Consider the following 21,283-nt stretch of genomic DNA (forward strand, 5'->3'; position numbering starts at 1 on the left):
GGTTTTTTTTGTAAATAAAACATTGATTTCTTTAAATTATTATTATTATTTTTTTACTTCAACTCTATTCAAATTCATCTGTAATGTCCTCCTTTTTAGAACAATTTGTCTTTCATTCCTCATTTTTCATCTCATAAGTCTATATATAAATAAAATATTTAATCTAGTTTAAGCTAAGCATTGACTTTTTTAATATATATTAAAGCAAAAGCATTAATTATTAATGTAAAAATAAGCAGAAGAGTATGTATTAAACTATATTTTAGATACATACAATTATAATATGAATGAATTAAATTAAATTTTGATTTTCCTGTTATTTTTGAATTTTTTAATGCTATTATTCTACTCAAATTAATCTCAATATTTTTAAAAAATTCAGCATTTCTATTCATAACTATTTGAACTATTTAATAAATATTAATTGTATATAATATAATATTAAAATTTGTCCTACATTTCCATTATACATAATCTATATTTATACTATTTTAAAATTTAGTGCAATTTTACCTTTAAAAAAAGAGAAGAAAATTAATAGAAATTTTTAAAAAATTCTGTTAATAATATAAAAGAATGGATTCAAATTCATTTAATATTACAAGTATTATGCTCCTTTGAGGCCTTAGGCATAATTTTGTTATAGACCCTTTATATAAAAGCGTTTTTATATATATTAAAAATGCAATAAAAGCCTCAATTTATAAGTTTTAACAAATTTCTACCGGTTTAAACGTTTACTAAATTTTTACAAATGTATTATTGTTTTGTTATATAATTTTTGTGTCCCCTCGAGACGTCGAGGCTCTAGACGCGTGCCTAATGCATCTATTGGGTAATCCACAACTGACACGAAATAACTTATTATAAATAAAGAGTATAGGTTAAATAAAATATTATACTGTAAAACAAATGATAAATTTCTTAGTGCATGAAGATCATAGATAACAATTTAAAATATATAAAATTATTACACTAATTACATGCATCAATAGTATCATTTTGCTATTTGCAGATTGGTATACAAAACTTTAATTATTCTACAGTTCTTCCATAGATGTCATGTATAGAAATATAATGATTTTATAAATCATTTTACAGACTAAACAGTAAAAATCTTTATCAAAATATCTGATATATATGTATTATCTACACGTTTAACACGAATGGATGACAACCGGATGAGATGATACAACTGCAGACATTACTATATTTTCCCCTTGTTGGGGAAGAATATAATAATAAAAAAGAAATAAAATAAAATAAAAATTGTTTAAAACATTTCGACAATCTCAAATATTACTTTTTAAATTATCTTTATATTATCCAAACATTCAACTATCCTTTACTAATCCCCTATAATAAAATTGGCATATATTCTAGTACTTGATAAATACTTCAGATAAGTATTAATTTTATAAAATATATATTGAATTAACACGAAAAGATTTATTTAAAAAGAAAACACCGTTAACTAACTTAATTATTTTAATTTTTCAGGAAGGAATTAGGCTATATTAGTAAGTCAATCAGTTCCTGTAAAAACATCAGTATATTTTTCTTTTATTATACATTGAACAATTTATTTGATAGTTAAAAAGTTAGCGGAGAAGTCATACGAGAATGGAATAAAATTATTTTAAGTAAATATACAAGAATATATCATTCTTATGTAATGGCATAAACTGGTTTAAGGAAATGGATGGCAGGCACAAATATGGATATGACTTCACGTTAGTACATATAAATAATAACTAATGGAAACTGGCAGCGAAATAATGATAGATGTGTGTACTGAAAAGTCTGAAATTATATCATCTTTTACGAAAACTATAAATTTCTTGATGAATAATTTTTATATTTGATATTTTAGAGCTTCAGGAAGAACTTGGTGATAGAAATATACAGGAAAAAGAGGAAATGTATGTAATGTGAGGAAAAGTATTAATGCAAATTTTAAATCTTTTTCCTCTACACGATTTACAGTGTGATATGAAAAACATAAATTAAAATTATTGTCGAATTGTAATTTTAGAGAATTAAATAAATATTAAGTTATCGTTAATTATTACAAGTCAATGCCAAGAGCGTGAGGTTGCCTCCCTCTTTAACAACACATTTAGAACAATAAAATTCAAAAACACAGAAGAAACAATGTTTAAAATATATCAATTTTATATATTTTAAATATATAAAATATATAACATTTTTATAATATATATAATTATATATATATTATAAAATTGACGTGTTAATTAAATTGTTTAATAAATATTGTGTATATTAACACACGACATCTTTCATTTTTATGCAACTTAATTCATACTTGATTTAGTATTGAAATCTCGATTATAAAATCATTTCTGTAATCAAATTCCGCCCTAGAAAAATATAATTAATTAAATTTTTTCTTTATATTATAAGTTCTAAAAATATTTAACGTTTGTTAACCCATATATTTACAATCAGAATATGGTTAAAGTATGCAAGAAGTAGTGATAGAAACTGATCTCTTTACTAAATAATCACAACATATTGCTATTTTTAAATTAAACTGTAAATTTGCAGAACGGTAGAACGAAAAAGTAGAACGGAAGACAAAAAAATAAATAAATAAATTTCGATTTCCTTCAAAATTCTATTTTCTGTAGGTCATAATATGAAAAATCTCATAAATATCTGACATTAATAATAGGTTTAAAAAATTAAAATTTATAAAAGAATAAATTGCTTAAAAATATATATATTAAATATTTTATTCATTTATTTCTCTATGAGCTGCTTTATTATTATTATTATCACAGCAATATAATAATATAGTATCAATATGACAATAGTCTGTCAAATAATTAATATAAACGTTAACTTGACAGGTAAAAAAATGAAGAAAAAAAATTGTTTTCTGCAGTTTAGAGAAGAATTAATGCCATTTTTTACTCTTAAAAAAATGCCTTCCATTAAATCTTATGCTAATTATTTACATGTGTTTATATATTCTGATCTTTAGAAGGAAATTAATTCATAGAAAAAGTGATTGCGGTCTGATAGCCTTCAAAATAGTAAACACGTCAAGGATTTCAACATAACTAATACCTTTAAAATTGTGTTTATTATTATCTCTAAACGGAAGGTGTATAATTAAACTTAAAAATATATTTTCCCTGATTTATTCAATGTTATTCGAAATGGACACGTCTTGAAGGATCTTCGGGGAGCAATTTTTAATTCGTGCAATAAAAATAAACTTAAATAATACAAAAAACTGTATTATTCTTTTTTTTAGAGCAATAACGACGCTCCTGTTATCAATAAAAGAAATCTTAGCAGCGATTGACTAAGATTTTTAATTGCTCTACATCCATTCTTGGCATATCTACGATGCTATTTACTAAGGATTATGGATGTTATTTTGTAACTTTCATTATAATGCAGTTAGAGAACTAAGACAGAATTGGAACAGGGTTAAATCATAAGATAAATATACATAAAGCATCAAAAATAGGGCTTCATACAAACAAGACTGATCAAATATCATCGGTACTAAAGAAGATAATTTTATAAAAATCGAGCATATTAATTCTAAAAGAACGTTTAATTAAATTAAATAAAATCTTTTATAAAAAGATTATTTTATAAAGAAGCATTTTCATTGACATTGTCATTGACATTGCTCAAGGTGACCCGATTCATTATTATCTCTTGCGTAAGTTTTTAAAAGGAGATGGACAAGTTACTTGTTGATCTATATTTGTTTTTCACAACATTAAAAATTACTATAAATTAACGAATAAAATTTATTATTTTTCACGAAATTCGAAAGAAAAAATTATAAAAAAAAAACAAAGAGTAAGTAACGGAAATTCGCGGAAAGCCTTCAATCGAGACGAATTTCTACGAAGAAAGTCTCGACTTTTATATATCATCGTGCCATTTGTGAAAAGACCAGATTTAATTCATGCAGATTGGAATAAATTCATTTAAAAAATATGATCGATAGATGTTGACGAGTTACATTATTTAAATAGAAATTTCCGTTATTCGTTTATGTGTTATGTAATGAGGTCCGAATAAAATGGTTTAACTTTGTGTTGTCGGCCTGGTAAGTAGCCTCCGATATGGATGTTAATTGGTTGAAGATCAAAGTGTAGAAATCTAAGAATTGTCTTGTTCTTTCACATAATAGGAACTATACCTTTTACGCAATGTGACCTTTCTCTTAAATGTTGCATAGTGATGAGTATAAATATAACGTGACTATTTATGAATCGTTTTAAATTAAAAGGATTTTTCCTGTCTTTGTTTTTAATGTCATTTACTTTACGTATTAAATATATTCATCTCAAAAAAAAAGGGTAATTTTCTTCTCGAATTGTTCCCAATGCGTTAATGACAATTCGTTGACACATTTTTTCTATAAATTCGCACATTTTTCTTAACGATTATTAAATATTTAACTTAGAAAAAATGATAATAATTTCGTTCCATAATTTCCAAGGGTTTTGAAATTAATAAGCCTACATTTATACGTAATTAATGTTTATTTTTATCTTGGTTGAAAAGTAGATCAAGATTATAAATTATATTTTTTGATCGTAATTGCATTTTAAGCCAATCTTAATGGCTTAAATTTTGCAAAATTTGATATAAAGTAGAACAAATTACTTGACTTCAAATAGAAAGATGAGGTAATTTATTCGTGACTTTTTAAATCTTGCAATAAAGTTAAAAAAATTTTTTTAAATAGTACACAGAGAAATATTGATTTTGCATTAAAATTTCTATCCAGGAGTTATTTGTTATGTTTATTACACAAACCATTTATTAATCTTGCCAAGTAAAAACACGTAGAATGTCCATTGAACCTAATTTTGGAGTAATCGCATTAGCCTCAATTCGTATGAAAGTGGAAGGTAATCAAATTTACATGTTATGAAAGAGTTATAATGCATTTACAGAAATTAATCTTTAAAAATGTTAATCTTTCATGATTAATTTTAAAGGATAGAATTAGCTTACAACAGCTTAGAAGTTATAGAATCAATATGAACTAAGTTGTTGAGATCTTAAGAACATGTATAGAAAGAATGTAAATCAAAATTTCTTATGATAGACAGTAAAATAAGTCTGTTTTTATTAATATTTTTACAAAAGTAATAAAAATGAATGAATAAATTTAATAAAAACAAACTTTTTTTCACTGTTTATCGTATGAAATTTTAATTTATATAATTTTGGAGCTACTGTGTATGATTCAGGAATTAGATCAAATAGGATCTTGCTAGTCCCTCTCTATCCTTATATATATAATATATACATATAAAGTCAGAATGATGCTTAGTTTCTAGAATTATAAACTTAAAATTTAGTCCTCATATTTTTGTGTTATTTTATAAAATTATAGTGAAAACAATTAGTTATTCATTTCACAAAGTATTAAAATTTTATAATATTAATCTATAAAATTGTGAGAAATGAATTATCATAAATGACAAAATAAACTTTTATTTAATATTTGTGACTTTTTCTATTAAAATTCTCATATAAGTAACATTTTTTTTCCTAATAAATGAATGAAAAAACATTAGTGTTAGGTTTTCAAAGGATTTCTGTTAAATGATAATTTTTACTTTAAAAAAATATGAAAAATCTAATTTTTTATAATATAATTATTCAGAAAATGATAAATGTTATACTCAAAACTAAATCTGTTTTCTTATTAAATTTAGTACAAAAAAGTAATACCAATAACTGTATCTAGTTCATTAAAAAATCAATACACATGTTAAAACATAAAATAAAAATAAAATTTTGATGAAAATTCTTTATATTTTATAGAATTTAAGTTATGAAATTTCAAGATATATATATATTTATTCTTTTAAGTAAATTATGCCATTGTGCTTTGTAAAAATGCAATTTATTCCAATTCCTTCAGACCTACGCATCTTTTACATAACACATTATTCACTGCCAATCAGATAAAACAAGTCACTAACTATTCAGAATATATGATTGTGTAAATTTGAACTTCTTAAAAGTACTCTATGCTCTTAAAATGTGGGCTTTGACCTAATTTATTTTTATCTCCAGCAAGAAAAATTTTATTCCCTTTATTTAACAATCATTTATGATATTTTTTTAGTATGTTGAATAATATATTAAGAGTTTTGTTCAATAAAATTTCAATTAATTAAGTATTAAATTTGATCATAATTCAAGAATTATGATCAAATTACTGTTCACAAATGGTAGTTTCCAGCATTTTACATCCTACCAATTATATAGAAAACAGTTAAAGTATATTAATTAATTAATTTTCTTTTAAAAAAAAAAGAAGTAATAAAATATTAAATTACATGAAAAAATATAATTTTAATCAGCTCACACTTTACATAACTTATATTTTTTCTATGGTTGAATATAGCTTTAAGCATCAGATAACCATCTTCTATACTGTAAAATCTATATTGGTGATACTTTAGATCTATTTAACTGATAATATATTTATATTCATAGATATATTTAGTTGTATATATATACAGAATATGCATTTGATATATAAGTAGATTATTAAATGTAGGCTAAATATCTGAATATAGACTAAAGCTTAATGAAAAGTATCTATGCTAATGCAGTTTATCAACTGTTAGAATTTTATCAAATCTACTGTATATGGAACAGATTTTTCAAGTTTTTTCTCTTTCTTTCCTTTTTTTTTTTGATGAAGCTTTTTCAAAGAATGGAGCCATGCCTAGTCAATAATGTTACTTGGTATGTACTGAACTGGATATTTTATTGTTAACTGAATAAGAAAGAATATAACAAAGTTAATTGAATAATTATATAAGAAGAAAAGTTAAATTGAATTTTATCAAGGAAACTTTAATTTCCTAGTAACGTTTAAGCAAAAAGAAATATATACTTTTTTTTTTTTATTTATTTAAGTAACCCCAGGCATAAAATCGAGTTTTACTTTTTTTTTTTTTTTTTTTAAAGCCTAGAGCTAGTGATAGAGGAGGAAAAATTCCAACCAGATGCGTTTTATTCCTATACTTAAAATAACAAAACTACAATGTATAAAAGGCAAAAAATTTAATTTCCTACGAAGGAAAAAGTGAAATATATATATATATATACAAAAAAGGAAAAGAATAATAGATAATTGGATAATATCCTGCAATCATTTTCATGACAAAGATGACTTTTCATCGTAAATCTGTGCACCTGTTTTTTGAATAAAAGAACAAGTTCTATGTTAACCTAGGTTTCTCTATAAAAATATTTTTAAATAAAAATGCTTTAAGAAAATCTTATTTATCATTTCCTTTAAAAAAAGAACTGGCGAAAGCATTAAGAATAAGCATCTGTTAACACGCAAATTTCTGTTGGAATTTATGAATGATTTAATTGTATAACGATTTTTTCTAACGCAAAATATAGTTATAATCTAATTAAATTTTGAAATCAATAATATTAGTGAAAAATACCGTTTGAACAGGTAATACTAGTAAGGTACACAGAGTTTAAGCAAACCAAGGACATAGGAAAAGTAGAGCGGGGTCGTTGGAAATTTTGTCGTTTTCTTCACTATAATGTCGTTTCGTCTAGGTAAGTTTAAGTTTTAAAGTTTAATGCGGAAATTTAAATATTCTATCAACTATTTAATCCATTTTTCTAAAGATATGTGCATAAGTAACCTAAATAACGTCATTTCCAGTCGTGTTTTCCATTATCAACTTTTCTTACCAGGAAGTGTAAAACTGATACAACTGCGAGAACTTTTTTTTAATCTCTGGCTGAGATCTTGGCGAAATAGGCTTTTGTTCACAAAAACAATTCGGTAAAAGATATTGGAGTATGTATTCTTTTAGTTTTAGTTCGTTAGAGGATTTTCTGTTAACAACTGTTGCTGTGTTTGTTCACCTGGGGATATTTTCTGGAATTCAGGACAAAGTGAGTCGATAAAATGAGGGTATCAAACAGGCCTCTTTGCTGTCAACAACATGGCCTATTTGACAGTTGTTTACTGCCATTCTGCACGTAGAAATTCAACCACGGAATTTTGAGAAATGACCGCTTCGTCATCTGTCAGAACCAAAGGCAAGATGGCCGACTTAAAACGTTTATGTCCTAAAATCGAACAGACCTATTTATCATTCCTATTTTTAAAAGAAAGTTAATGCTATTTTTTTTTTCTTCTTCTGTTCTGATCTAAATTTTTCTTTTGTTTTCGGAAGTATCTTTAACCATATCACGATTTGTATTTTGTTTCTCTTCGTTCTAAACATAGGCTGTGCTTTTAAGATAAGGGCACGTTTATTAAAAAGAGAATCGTGGGATGTTATAAAAGATACAAACAACAAAGATGCGTATCACGTTCTCATATGTCTAACAAGAAAAGAATAATGGCGTCTCTTTATGCCAAATGACTTGTTCGTGCATCGATGATTTCAGTATAAACATACTTCGAAATTAATATGATTTAAAACTCTTAACACGAAATCCGACTGTCAGAAGAGGTTTAACGATGACTTTCTTAAGCATAAAACATATTTCTAGCATATACATTTTTGAATATAATGATAATTTATATGCAAGTATTATGTTATACAATACTTTATAACTAGTTATGCAACGAATATTCGGTTACTATTCCGTATTCGGTACTACTACCGGTGCTAGAAACTTAAAAGTTTGAGGGCGTGTTCCTTTTCTAAAGTTTAGGCGTGCTAAGAAAAGATTTCTAATTTTACAATTACGTGACACATAGCCTAGTGTTAACGGAGAAAAGAGACAGATAGGACATCGGTACAAGTCACAGTTATGATTTCACAGATTCGAGACAGCTTGGTAGCCCGAACGGCCCCAGGCTTTCGCCCGTGCACGCTAAGTGGCTTTCATTACAAGCATTTAGCTTTCCGAAGTCTTGAGAACAATTATTTGGCATTGACGGCCGCGAATTTCGCGCCAATAAGCTGCCTCGACTTGTTCCATTACGTTATCGAATCAATTTCATATTTATTTTCGCATTTTCGCTTCGCGGTCCTTCTCTATTCTTTTTCCGTTATTTACACGTGTAGGTATTTCCATTGTTATCCACATTTGATATCATCATTTATCACGTACTGCCATGACACTCGTGTATGTCCGCTACAACTGTCAAGAATTAACTCGATTGGCGAAGCGTAGTGACAGCGGGCCAATAGAGAGCAGGCGCGATCCTTGCCATAATGCGGTTTGCGCGCCAATTTTCGTACGTGCGTTAATCATGCCGAATAGTTTGGCCGAATATTCGGCTATTCGGCCACGCTCCTGGCCGAATATACTATTCGTTGCAACATTATTTATAACCCATTTATAAACTTACGTTAAGAATATAACAATGTTATAAATAAGCTATAATCTAACCAAGGTTATTATATATTTTTACGCTGTTTTATTTTAAATTCTTACTAAAATGATTATAGAAATTATCACTAAGACCATGATGCAACAATATATATACTGTATATATAATGCTGTAAATGGTTACCTTTACAGCGTATTGTTGTAGTACGGTTCTACAGCTGTTATAATTTAATCTTGCAACATTGATTGCATTTGGGTTTAGGTATTGAATAGAAACTAGTATATTCATGAAGATATTTATAAATTTTAGGCAAAAAAATTCTATCAATCAAGATGAAGTAGACCTTGAATATAAAGAATCTTCAATACAGTTTTGCATCTAAATTAGTTTGAAACTTGTTTTAGATTATTTCCTGTCTAAAACTAGATAATAAAAATTTCATTCAAAATAACTGTTTATCACATGATAACCAATCATTCGTGATTTTTTTAATTCATAAAGTGTACGAGTAGAGCAAGTTAAAATTTTAAAAAAAGGGAGATAATTTTAAACATTTCGTAGGCTTATAAGTTATGATAGAAACGAAACATAAATAAAACTTCCAGTTATATAACTAGATAAAGAGTTTTGCAAGAGTTTTTCGTGTATTAAGAGTACATAACATAACCATTCGAAATGTAATTAACAGTAATTAAATACATTTAAGTATCTTAAATCAATATATACCAGGAAAAAATATATAATTTATTTGTTTATTTTTCTTATTCCTGTATTGAAAACACTACAAATGTTATTTACATTTATATGGCAGATGTACAGTAGATGTACTACAGTACATTCACGTTAGTTAGCCGATAATCAATATTTTTCTCTAGTAAAGTACGCAAACATAGATTACATATTTTGTAAGCGGCGGTTAAAAATAATGAATGGTTAATAACCTCAGAAAACGATTATTATTATTATTTATTTTTTGAAAATTTGAATAATAAACGGCCATTTTTTTAACGGCTTCGTTAAAAACGACCGTTAAAAAATGGAGAAAATTTCGAAGAAAGGAAAATTAGAATAGGAACTTTATTATTATTAAAATGTAATCATGCTAATTATTTCGTGATCTAGTTTAAGATACATAATATAAATTTAATATTATTGTCAAGAATGTAAAATGCCTTCTAGGAACATCAAGGTTTTGATTGAATAAGCGGCATTTATAATTTATATCTAATTTTTTTTTTTTTTTAGGACAGTTCATAAGGGATTCTGTTCTGTTATTTCTAGGAATTGTGCAATTATATTTATATATCTTACATAATTTTTTCAGCTTTCTTTTTAAAAATAAACGTGAAGAATTTTAATATTTCTCGTGTTATATTCTCCATCCTGGGATGAAGACACGAGAAAAAAATCGATAAGAATATAGTTTTATCGATGCAATATTTTATTATTATATCTCCGTGATATATATATATATATATATATATATATATATATGTATATTTTAAAGCTTATTTTTATGAAACAATTTACGTTTGCTTAGTTATAAATAATAAATTCACCGCTATATCTGTTTTTAATATTGAGAGAGCAATGAACTTGTACACGAAGATGTATTCGTTCATTGCTTATGATATATTTAAATATAACTATTTTTCTATATTTATGGCTCGTATGTATAAAAGGTGATGGCAATGAACGTATATTAATAGTCAACTTGCCATAATAATTTCATAATGTTTGTTTTACAGCAGAATATTACATAAAAATTCTGACATTTTCTTCTTTATCTTTTCAGGTTTCGTCTTTATTTATCTACTTAGTTTATTTAATTCATCATATTTAATTTCTGATAGTTTCTTCTCCGAAGCATCTCTACCAAGAACCGATCCAAATCCTTTCTTTGCTTCAAGATGGAGAAATCTTTTCTCTACTGAAGAGTCTCTAATAAATCCAATTTTAAGAAACTCGCAAAGACATAATTTATTTTTACCACGTTTTAATTATCCTGTATTGTTTCCCGAAGAATTTAATGATACCAAAACAGTTTCGAATCTCTTCTTGGATAACAAATCTTTAAAAGAAAGTATAAATCTCTTCGATCTCCTGCAGAAGAATGTAAGAGATGATATAGTTGCCAAAACGATAAATTTAACTAAAATTGATGTAGAAGATGATATATTAACCAAAGATGTAGAATTTAATCCTAATACCGAGGAAACCGAAGTTAAAAGCGTTACGTACGAAAAAAGGAATAAGAAAAACGAAGAAAGTGTTTCTAAAAATGAAACAACCGCTCTAGAGGAAGGAATTGAAACAGAAAATGAACAAACAGCCATTAGGAATAACGATAAAGTAGATATTAAAGCTATAAAAAACGAAAAGAAAATAGAAATAATCGATACTACAACTGAAAAATATGAAGTCGCAGATACAGAAAAAGAAGAAATTAACCATAAGAGTGACGATGAAACAGAGAAAAAAGAAAAAGTTCATAAAAATGTCGAAGGATTACAAGAAAGGCAATTAATCTCAAAATCGGAATCGTTCGATCAAGATGGATCTACAGATAAAGGAAAAAATTTTAATGACGACGATAAAAAAGAAAATATGAAACACGTGCTTGAAACAGAGAAAACGAGTTCTGTAGTTAAAGTCGATGATGCTGAAGCAAGTTTAAAAGATATTAAAATGGAGGAAGTTACTACCGTGAAAACAGATTTGGGTAATGTGGTCGGGAATAGCGATGATGGCGATACCGAGAGTAAGAAAGAAACGAAGGATGATGGCGAGAATAGAAAAATTAACCTTAAAACGGAAATAGAGGATGGAGAAGTGAATTTAGAGAAAAATAGGAAGCAAATAATGTCGGTGGAAAACAACGAAGAACGAAGCGAAAGTAAAAAAGTGAAGAGCAGTCGCGAGGAAACGAATCGTAAAATAGAAAAGACAAACGAGGAAAGTGTTCAGGAAAACGAATTAAATGAAATCAAAATCGAGGACACAATACAAAATGGCCAATTCCCTAAAAGTATTATTGAAGGAAACGATAACGATACAAATAAAAACGGTTCTCAATACGAAAAAGGAACAGAAATGAACAATATTGAAGATTTAAATGAATTGAAAGACAGAAATCGAAAAGTACAAGAAACGTTAAGAGAGACATTACCAGATGAATTATCCAATTCAGATCTGGATGTCCTTCAAGATAATTCAACAAATTTTATCTGCTTGACAGACAGCAGCAAATGTTTGAGTAAATCGACCTCTATTCTTCTAACAACGGGTATTTTAATAGGAATCATCGTCGGTCTGGTGACAATTGTAGGAATAACAACAGGTAAGATAATTATTCTCTTGTTATTCTAAGAAACTAAACAGAGAATAACTCACAAGAATGACCATTGTACATTTATTACTGTCATTCTTTATTGAATTAATGACCATGTAAAGTCGAAAGGAAAAATTCCAACATGGATAATTTCAACATCTTGATAGTCCTACTTGTCATCACTTGTAGGTCGAGGGCAACTATATAAATAATCGAGTCACTGTTTCTCGAACATAAAACAGAGAAACTTAATAAAAATGTTAAAATAAATATTATAGATTGTTTATAAGGGAGCATTAATCTTTCATTTAGTTTGATAATTTAGTTTTATTAAAGAAAAGTTAAATGTTTTGCTCTTCAGACTGTCTGACGTAAAACTCTTCTCTATCAACCGTCGATCGATCTAATCGTTAAATTAATCGATCGATGAAAATTCACTACGTAAAATCGATACGAAGAATCAGAAAATTTTTTTTTCCATCTCAAATTCAAGGTCAATTCAAGAGCCGTTGAATTGATTTTTCTATCGGAGATGCTACCTTAGTTAAAGCTACAGTTTATTTTATGCGATAAATTTTTAAAATTTCATAATAATATCTTTATAAAAATTTTCCGGATACAACTCTTGAACCATGGTATTATTTGTAAAATTAATATTTTTCGATATCAATTTGATAAAAGAACTTGGACATTGCAAAAATTTAAAGTAACTACGACTTAAAGGTCGATATTAATCAGTAAAAATGCATCATAACTTCCCAAATTGCGACATTATCCGCGATATTTTTGCATACTAATTTATAAATATATGTAGTACAGTACGTACTGTATTCATACAAAACGATAAGCGTACTATCAATGGTTATCGATTTTCCATCGGGTTCGTGTAGAGATTCAGTGAATTCTTTTATTATTTATTATGGATGCTTTCGCAAGAATTATTTAATAACATGCTCACATTTATAAAATATTTATAGGATTATCAGTTTACATTTTCCACCGTTGGAAATTACGAAAGAAACCACGAGACAAATCTAGAACCTCAAAAATGGATAGAGTAGTTAGTTCTACAGCACGAAGACCTGTCAAGAATCGATCTACAAAGCGAAAAGTAAGATATTTAAGAGTGTGTGTATATATATATATATATAGGCCTATATACAGCTTCTAATTACGTGAGTTTTCTTGCTTTTTTTCTAGTTGAATCTACGAGAAGTAATGGAAGAAAACGATTCCCCCGTAAACACTCTCGAAGCGATCACAGTACACAATTACAGCCAAGTCGGGAGATACTCTTACAATCTGTAACAAAAACAAAGAAAACAATAAAAAACAGTTTCAATTAGTCGACACATCTAAGCTAATAATCATATAAAACGAAGAAAAATTGTCATTAACAAATTTCTTGTAGATCACCCACGTTTGACGGAATGGAAAAAGGAAAAAGATGATAATATAAAAGGAAAAATATAATTATCCCATTGACGTCATAAAATTATAGACGTTATACAAATATTCTGCTCGTATGACAAAGCATCAGACAATCAAAAGATGAGAAGAGGAGAAAAAAGTATGTTATCTTACACCTCGCTTCATCTTTGGTCAGAAAAGTTGAAAGACCGTTTGATGACAAGATGGCCTTAGGGAAGGTTGCATCTTATCAACCTTGAGCGGGTATTTCGTTTATTGGTGACCTTCATATCTGGGGACGCCTATGGTTCCTACCAACGTTCCGTTTCGTGCAATGCACTCTTTAACATTATATCATTCGAGAAGAAAAATGATTAGGAGATTGGACAAGTTACATAAAACCCAATCGCTCATTGAACTACGAGTATAACGGGTCCAAAGTTGCGTAATAAATTAACGGATGAGAACATTCCACTAATGGCTCATCTAAACATCTTTCTATCACCCCGATGATACCTTACGTTCGACTCGTCTTCTTTATTTAAAATATATAAATATATATAAAAAACAAACTAACTTCTGAATATAGTTTTATAAGCGGTATATAATAAGCATTCTGTAAAAAAAAATAAACAAATTTTAATTAATCGCTTCATAGATAATTTACCGCATTTAACTTTTCCTCTTGTTGATCATTAAAGTTGTATTCACATGAAACGAAAAATAATCCCGAGATAAATAGAAATTTATTACAGAAACTAAATTTATTTCTTTTTAAATTTAAAAAAAAACAATAAATAAATTCATCTCGTTATACGTTATTTTCTTTTATCAATCTGTACTTTATATTATATACAATTCTCCTGTGTTATACGCAATTCCGTCCACAACGTATAAATTAATTATTAAGTAGCGGCGAGATAACTACACGAAAACTAACTTAAGCATGAAAACCTCATACACACGTCACACAACGTATTACAATTTGAAAAATTTACTTGTGACGTAGTACAAAGCAATGTTACATTCAATATATAAATTCGACATTTTAACAGTTTATTTTACATTATTATTATTTTTTTTTTAACGTAGAAGTTTTTCTGGTTTTGTTACGTAAAAATCTCGCTTAGCATGCTTAAAATAATTATTAAGCAGCGTGGAATAATGATGTAATAATCAGATAAGAATGAAGATCTCAAACGCCAATCGGTACATCTTATAGAACCGTTCTACGAAATACTAAAACTCAGTTTATTATTTCTTTTCTTAATCTAAAACTATGTATATGTTCGTTTCCATTACACAATCCGTTTTTTAAACCAAACAACGTCTCCAATAACCATCGTGTTTATGATTTAGGAACTCAAAAGATCGCCTTGACCTTGTATCTCTGGTCAAAATATTTCCTTGGCCTTGTTTGTATATCATTCTACATCTCTAATAATTTCGCGATAAATCTCTTAAAAGTACGAATAGTATCGCGAGTAAAAGTATTTTATTATTATTTTTTTACAGCATGGGTGAACGAGTAGAACACCCTCGCCCTACTTGATTGGCGAAAATTATCTTTTTTTTTTATTTTTTTTTTCCGGAAACGGGTCGTTAACCCCTTCATTCCTGCTTTAACGTTAAAATATCGATTTTTAATTACGCGAATAAAAAAAAAGAAAGAATATTTTATCCTGTATAATTGGCAAGAATTTCGAGTAATTAATTTAGCCCCCATTTTTTATTATTAAGATATTATTTTAATTCCCCTAACCTTATAAATTCTAAGATACAAAACGTGTGGGAGATTATTTATTTATTTATTAATACTCACGTATGTAATAAATATATAGGGCTATATAGGGTGTATAATAATACATATATATACAGTATATATATATATATTTAAGAGAAGTAAAGATCAGAAACCAGTTTGGATTCAAGGTCAAGAGAATACTGCAAATTCTACATAGCCGTTGTCATGAGATGGCCTTGAAGACAGCCTTTCCCGCACTACACATCAACAGCAGTTAGGTAGAAGCTAGTGTGGATTTGGTGTGTGCGGGTCTTTAAATGCTTTAGAACTGCGATTCGGGAGCTCAGAAGCGCGGCTCAACTGGTAAGATCAACAGAAAGAAGCCACCAGATCGACTAAAGATGCACGTAAACAGTAAAGACAAACTTGCCATTCTGTAAATTTCACTTATTACTATTATAATAATAATTACTATATATATTTATATTATTTGTTTTTTTTTCTTTTTCCCTTTTTCCCCATCTTTCAAGGTCGACGGATGAGTTTTTCCAACGTTTGCCAAGCGAAGGTGATCCAGATCGGTTTACTTTTATCCTTATTTATTTATTTAAATCTTTTACGTTTAATTATTGGTTTAAAATCGTAAATTTCGCGTGGCGATTTAAATTTATTTAATGGTGTGTTTATGGCGAAAAAAAAATGGCACGCGATTTTTAAAACGCGCGGGTGCTTTTTCCCGAAGCGTGTGTTGGCAATTCATGGAAGACGCACCTGTGAATGCAACCTGACATCTCTAGTGACGTCACTACGGTACCTGCCAGCCAGTGTTGCATTTTGGTATCGTCTTGTTGGCAAAAGTCTTCTCCCCTAGAAATAGGGACGTCTAAATTCAGACGCGAGGTGAACGACTCGGATCACCAAAACAAATCCCGTCCAGCTTTCGACCCGTCTACTGCGTTATACTTTACACTACACACACACACACACACACACACATATATATATATATATATATATATGTTTTTTCTTCTTCTTCTCCTTCTGCTTTCCTTATCGCCGACGTTTCCGTACTTTGGCCAGATGGTCGGACATCCCTAAACCCGCGCGGTGCATTGAACTTGGTGCCAGATTATCATCTCGAGCACGTAACCCTGGATTTCCAAAACGGTCCGGAGCCTTCTCCGTTGGTATACATTAAAAGGGGAGCGATCACGTGACGACGACGACGACGGCAATTGTCGGTGCGCGCGGATAGCGACAGCCTCGCCTTCGTCCCGATGCCGATCGACTATAGTGGAGAGTGCACACGGTGCGATCGTCGCAACTCGCCAGGCTACTACTACCAAAAAATCGCGCGAGATGCTAAATAGAAATGGAGCTTTACTTGCCCTCCGTCGTCTAGTCGTTAGATGGAACCGCGAATGCTTTAAGTTGAGGTGAGTGACGCCTTTTAAATATATTAAGCCTAAGCACGAGTAAAAAGTCAATGGAAAAGAAAGTTGTCGGTTTCACGCCATATGAAATATCTAGCGTGAAACCGACAACTTTCTTCTTCCATTGACGTTTTTTACTCGCGTTGATAAAAATGCGGCACGAACGTCGACGAATGGTGCGATTACGTAACGGTGTAGGGGACGGGAAAGGTGGTGGTGTGGTGGGTTTTTTCCTCATTGATCGCTTTCGTTTTCGTCGCGGCGATTGATAATGCCGTGCGAGAGAAGAGAGAGAGAGAGAGGGGCATTTTCGGATGGAAAAAAAGACAAACGTGAGGCGAGTGAACGGACTCGGTAGTATCCGTTGCCTCGTATGTACCGTAGCGTAGTTGTGGATAATGTGTGGTTGTGATTTGGTGTCGATAACGGGTGACTGGTTAGAGAAAACGAGGTCGTACGGCGGAAAACAAGCTCAAAGTACTTCGGCGTTTCGATCGTTTTGCGGAATATCTTCGCTCGCCCGTGTTGATAGGATAAGATAAGAATATATCGACTGCACCCGACAACAGAAATTAATCCGTTCGGTAAGAATCCCGAACGGTTTGGTTGGCATGTACACATCTACGTATCCTGTCATTAAGCGTGCCTGTCATTCGAAAACACAATTCTGTCCTATTAAGTCAATATGTTAATTTTCGGTTGGTAACAACTAGACTGACTATTCTTAACCCCATTTTCAGATTAAGATAGATTTAAATTACGTGAATTACCATATAAGTTATTATCTAATCTGTAAACAAGCCTCTCTTTAACAACCTTGTAATTTATTTCCTTGGTAAACTGTATTTTTAAATATTCCAAACGTTTTTTAAATTATTATTATTTTTTCTCGGACTACCGGTTTCTATTTATGTATTGTTTGCATTTCTGATATTTCTGTTGTGGTGTGTCGTTTTAAAGTTGTTATTTAAATTTTAACCGTCGTATTAGTCGACTTAAAATTAAGGGACGGTAGATTAGACGGATAGAGACGCGGTCGCCCGACTCATTGTTTACTCTTTCTAGATATAAGAGAACGCCGAAAAATGGATAAGTGTCCCGTCGTCGGTTCGGCCAACGTGGAGCTCAACAACGGAAAGAGTGCGGTCAACGGAAGTCGTAAGGTGACCAACGGACGACACTCGATCGGACAGCAAGATGCCCTCTGTGCCTTAGAATGTCCCATACAGCATTATGCGGATGCACGAGATTACACCTGCGGTCTGTGGTCGTTTAGGCCCAAGCTGTTTCGAAGTTTTGCTAACAAAAAGACTTTCTTAATTGTGTTTTGTTTAACCAGTGTGTTGCAGGGTATGTATTATACCTATTTTGTTAGTGTTCTGACGACTATCGAAAAACTCTATCAGATTCAAAGTAAGACGACGGGTATCATCATGTCTGCGACGGAGATCGGACAAATAGGTGGTGCTCTGTTACTTACGTACTACGGAGGACAGGGACACAGACCAAAATGGATAGCTTGTGGCATGGTGGTTTTTGCGTTTTCCTCCGTTCTGTGTTCCATGCCGCATTTCTTGTTTGGCGGAGACGTTCGGTCTCTGAATGCCAATTCCACCGCGTCGAAACACGCTCCCCGTCTCTGTCACCTGTCGGAGAATATCACCGGCGAGACGACGTTCGGCAACGAAACTTTTAAATCTCCGGTGACTGCGGAATTTTCCAAATGTGATTCTATAGAAGTGTCGATTCAGCAGACTCGAATCACCAATGCAGTTCTTGCAGTGTTTTTCATTAGTCTGCTTTTCATTGGGATTGGAGCGACTGCTGTCTATACTTTAGGAATTCCGTATATTGATGATAATGTTGCCACGAGAGAATCTCCTTTGTATTTTGGTAAGTTATTTTATTTGAATTGTGAACGTAGAAAGAGATTATTTTACTTGATTTGGAAACTTATAAATTTTAAATTAGACAATAAGTAAAAATTGAACTTATACTATTTCTTACTAAAAAGAAATATTCCAAAATAGTTTAGTATAAAGAAAAATCGCTATAATATTTAATAAAATTAAATGAAACTCACAACTCAGTTCGTATAAATTTGGGCAGAAGCTACATTATCGTAAATCTCTTATATATATATATATATATATATATATATATATATATATTGAAAATATTTTTAATTTTCTTAATATAAACATTATTAAGTATACTGTATTAAGTACAATAAGCAATTCTTTTAAACTTAATGATATGCTTTTAATTAATCAATTAAATTTTGTTTGAAAATTAAAAATAATATAAAATTAATAGAAATTTTTTGTTTTATGAATCATATTCTACAACAAATATGCAAGAAACCAATTGATAAAGTGAAGCATAAAGTGAAACGTTTTATTTATTTGTTGGCAAATTATTATAATTTGTATGCTTTACTGAATAATTTAAAAACTAAAAATATTCTTAATTATTGCATAGGTAAAATGCCATATGCCACCTTTAATGTTATCAGTAACAGAAATCAGTTTTCTGAGTATGAGACGAACAAATCAAAACATGAAGTAGAAACATATGTTTTTCTGAAGATGATTGTCCTAAAAAAGACATTTTGTAATTTTGAAAACATTCAAAAGAGAAAAATACACAGTATAAATGTTTGTGTTTTGATCTGTTCACCTCATACCCAGAAAATCGAGTTCTGTTATTGACAATATTCTTCAATATATTGATATAGTTTGAAATGTAAAAAGATTTTTTAAATATATTACATTTATAAATACTATTATTATTATTAATTTTAATAATAAAATCAGTAAAGCATATCATTAGATAATCAGATAATAAGCAAATATCTTTTTGTTTATTGTAGAGATATATATTATAATACTGAAGAAAAGATTGTAAATGAAATACATACTAGAATTAAAATCTTTTATCCTATCATTTGATTATTTTTATTTAATGACAATTACAAGCATAATTGTCTTAATATAGTATAACTAAGATTTATGAAAATGATTTCATGGAATATATTTTTAAAAATTAATATCCACATTTTATTAAATTCAAAAACATAACGATATTTAGTTTTTCTATCAATATTTTGACCAAAAAATTACAATAAAGTTCCACCCAATATCATAAAATCTAGCACACTGTTTATGCACTAGATAACCTATTAACACCACTGATTGGATGACTTGGTCTAGTTGCTTTTTAAGAATTTAAGAAATTTTCAAAATATTTATTTTATTTTCACATATGGTAGCAATTTTTGATTCTTATTTCTATTGACGTTAATAAATGACTTACAGCAATTCCTAAATCAGTTTGTCTTCTAAAAAGAGTTAATAACTGAATTGAACTTTCAGAAACCATAAAAACTGGCTTTTAAAATGATGAACAATTGAATTAACCTTGAATGCAATGCAATGTTAAAAGGATACATTGATTCAAGAGATGTCGAGTGAATTGAACCTGGATGCATCCACGTCGTGAAATATTTTAAATATACACAATTTATTATTTATATTTAAATGATACTGAAAAAATTTTTAATTATATATATATAATAAATGCTAGCTGTAGCAAAAATTGTATTAAACAGATGTTTACAATATAATTGTCTCTGAATATGATTATATTATAATTATTTATTATTAAACCAGTGTAGTTTGTTAACATTATAATTTTAATTTAAATCTAGTTCAACCATCCTGCATTTTTCTTCTTGTAGCTTATTTTAGCAAAGTTCTTTAATTACTCAGCATAGAGTTAGTTAAGTAATACTATTTATTTCTGGTGTACAAGTCGAAAATCTTATTTACTGAAATAATTTCAGTTCATAATTTAATAATAATCTAAATATTATGACAATGGAAAAATTTTCAAGGTATTATACTTTGATTTTCAATATTAATAATAATTTTTAATTAATTTATTTATGAAATTTTTAACGTAAATAAGTATTAAATTAATATAACTATATAGAGAACTTAAATAGAAAAATAATA

The 21,283-nt window shown here is 29.0% G+C and overlaps 3 protein-coding genes across 6 annotated transcripts in view; 2 read left to right on the top strand and 1 right to left on the bottom strand.

Moving 5' to 3' along the window:
- Rpn11 (regulatory particle non-ATPase 11) overlaps positions 1-21,283 on the bottom strand; it is a 129,811-nt gene that overhangs the window by 46,055 nt on the left and 62,473 nt on the right. The gene's annotated exons all lie outside the window — the stretch shown is intronic.
- On the top strand, positions 7,397-14,034 carry LOC136988598 (uncharacterized protein MCAP_0864-like). The gene is made up of 4 exons (XM_067286499.1): positions 7,397-7,608; positions 11,145-12,689; positions 13,658-13,791; positions 13,881-14,034. Exons 1-4 carry the CDS (start codon positions 7,593-7,595, stop codon positions 13,986-13,988), a joined length of 1,803 nt encoding a protein of 600 aa, XP_067142600.1. The 5' UTR covers positions 7,397-7,592; the 3' UTR covers positions 13,989-14,034.
- The window catches only part of LOC136988596 (solute carrier organic anion transporter family member 74D-like), a 55,586-nt gene continuing 50,393 nt past the window's right edge, over positions 16,091-21,283 (top strand). The window contains exons 1-3 of one of the 4 annotated variants that reach the window (XM_067286493.1): positions 16,091-16,270; positions 16,365-16,402; positions 18,333-19,160. In XM_067286493.1, the coding sequence (XP_067142594.1) occupies positions 16,236-16,270; positions 16,365-16,402; positions 18,333-19,160 (901 nt within the window). In that variant the 5' untranslated portion in view covers positions 16,091-16,235. Of the gene's footprint in view, positions 16,271-16,364; positions 16,403-16,462; positions 17,271-17,505; positions 17,852-18,332; positions 19,161-21,283 lie in introns of those variants that run through there. The other 3 variants (XM_067286495.1, XM_067286494.1, XM_067286497.1) reach the window with 3 other exon arrangements.

The sequence above is a fragment of the Centruroides vittatus genome, unplaced genomic scaffold, assembly GCF_030686945.1.
Source record: "Centruroides vittatus isolate TY-2023 unplaced genomic scaffold, ASM3068694v2 scaffold_3315, whole genome shotgun sequence".
NCBI classification, from domain to species: Eukaryota; Metazoa; Arthropoda; class Arachnida; order Scorpiones; family Buthidae; genus Centruroides; species Centruroides vittatus.

Coding starts and splice junctions, on each gene's coding strand:
- LOC136988598 (XM_067286499.1), top strand. Junction 12,690..13,657: donor AATTGTAGGAATAACAACAG/GTAAGATAATTA, acceptor AAATATTTATAG/GATTATCAGTTTACATTTTC. Junction 13,792..13,880: donor ATCGATCTACAAAGCGAAAA/GTAAGATATTTA, acceptor CTTTTTTTCTAG/TTGAATCTACGAGAAGTAAT.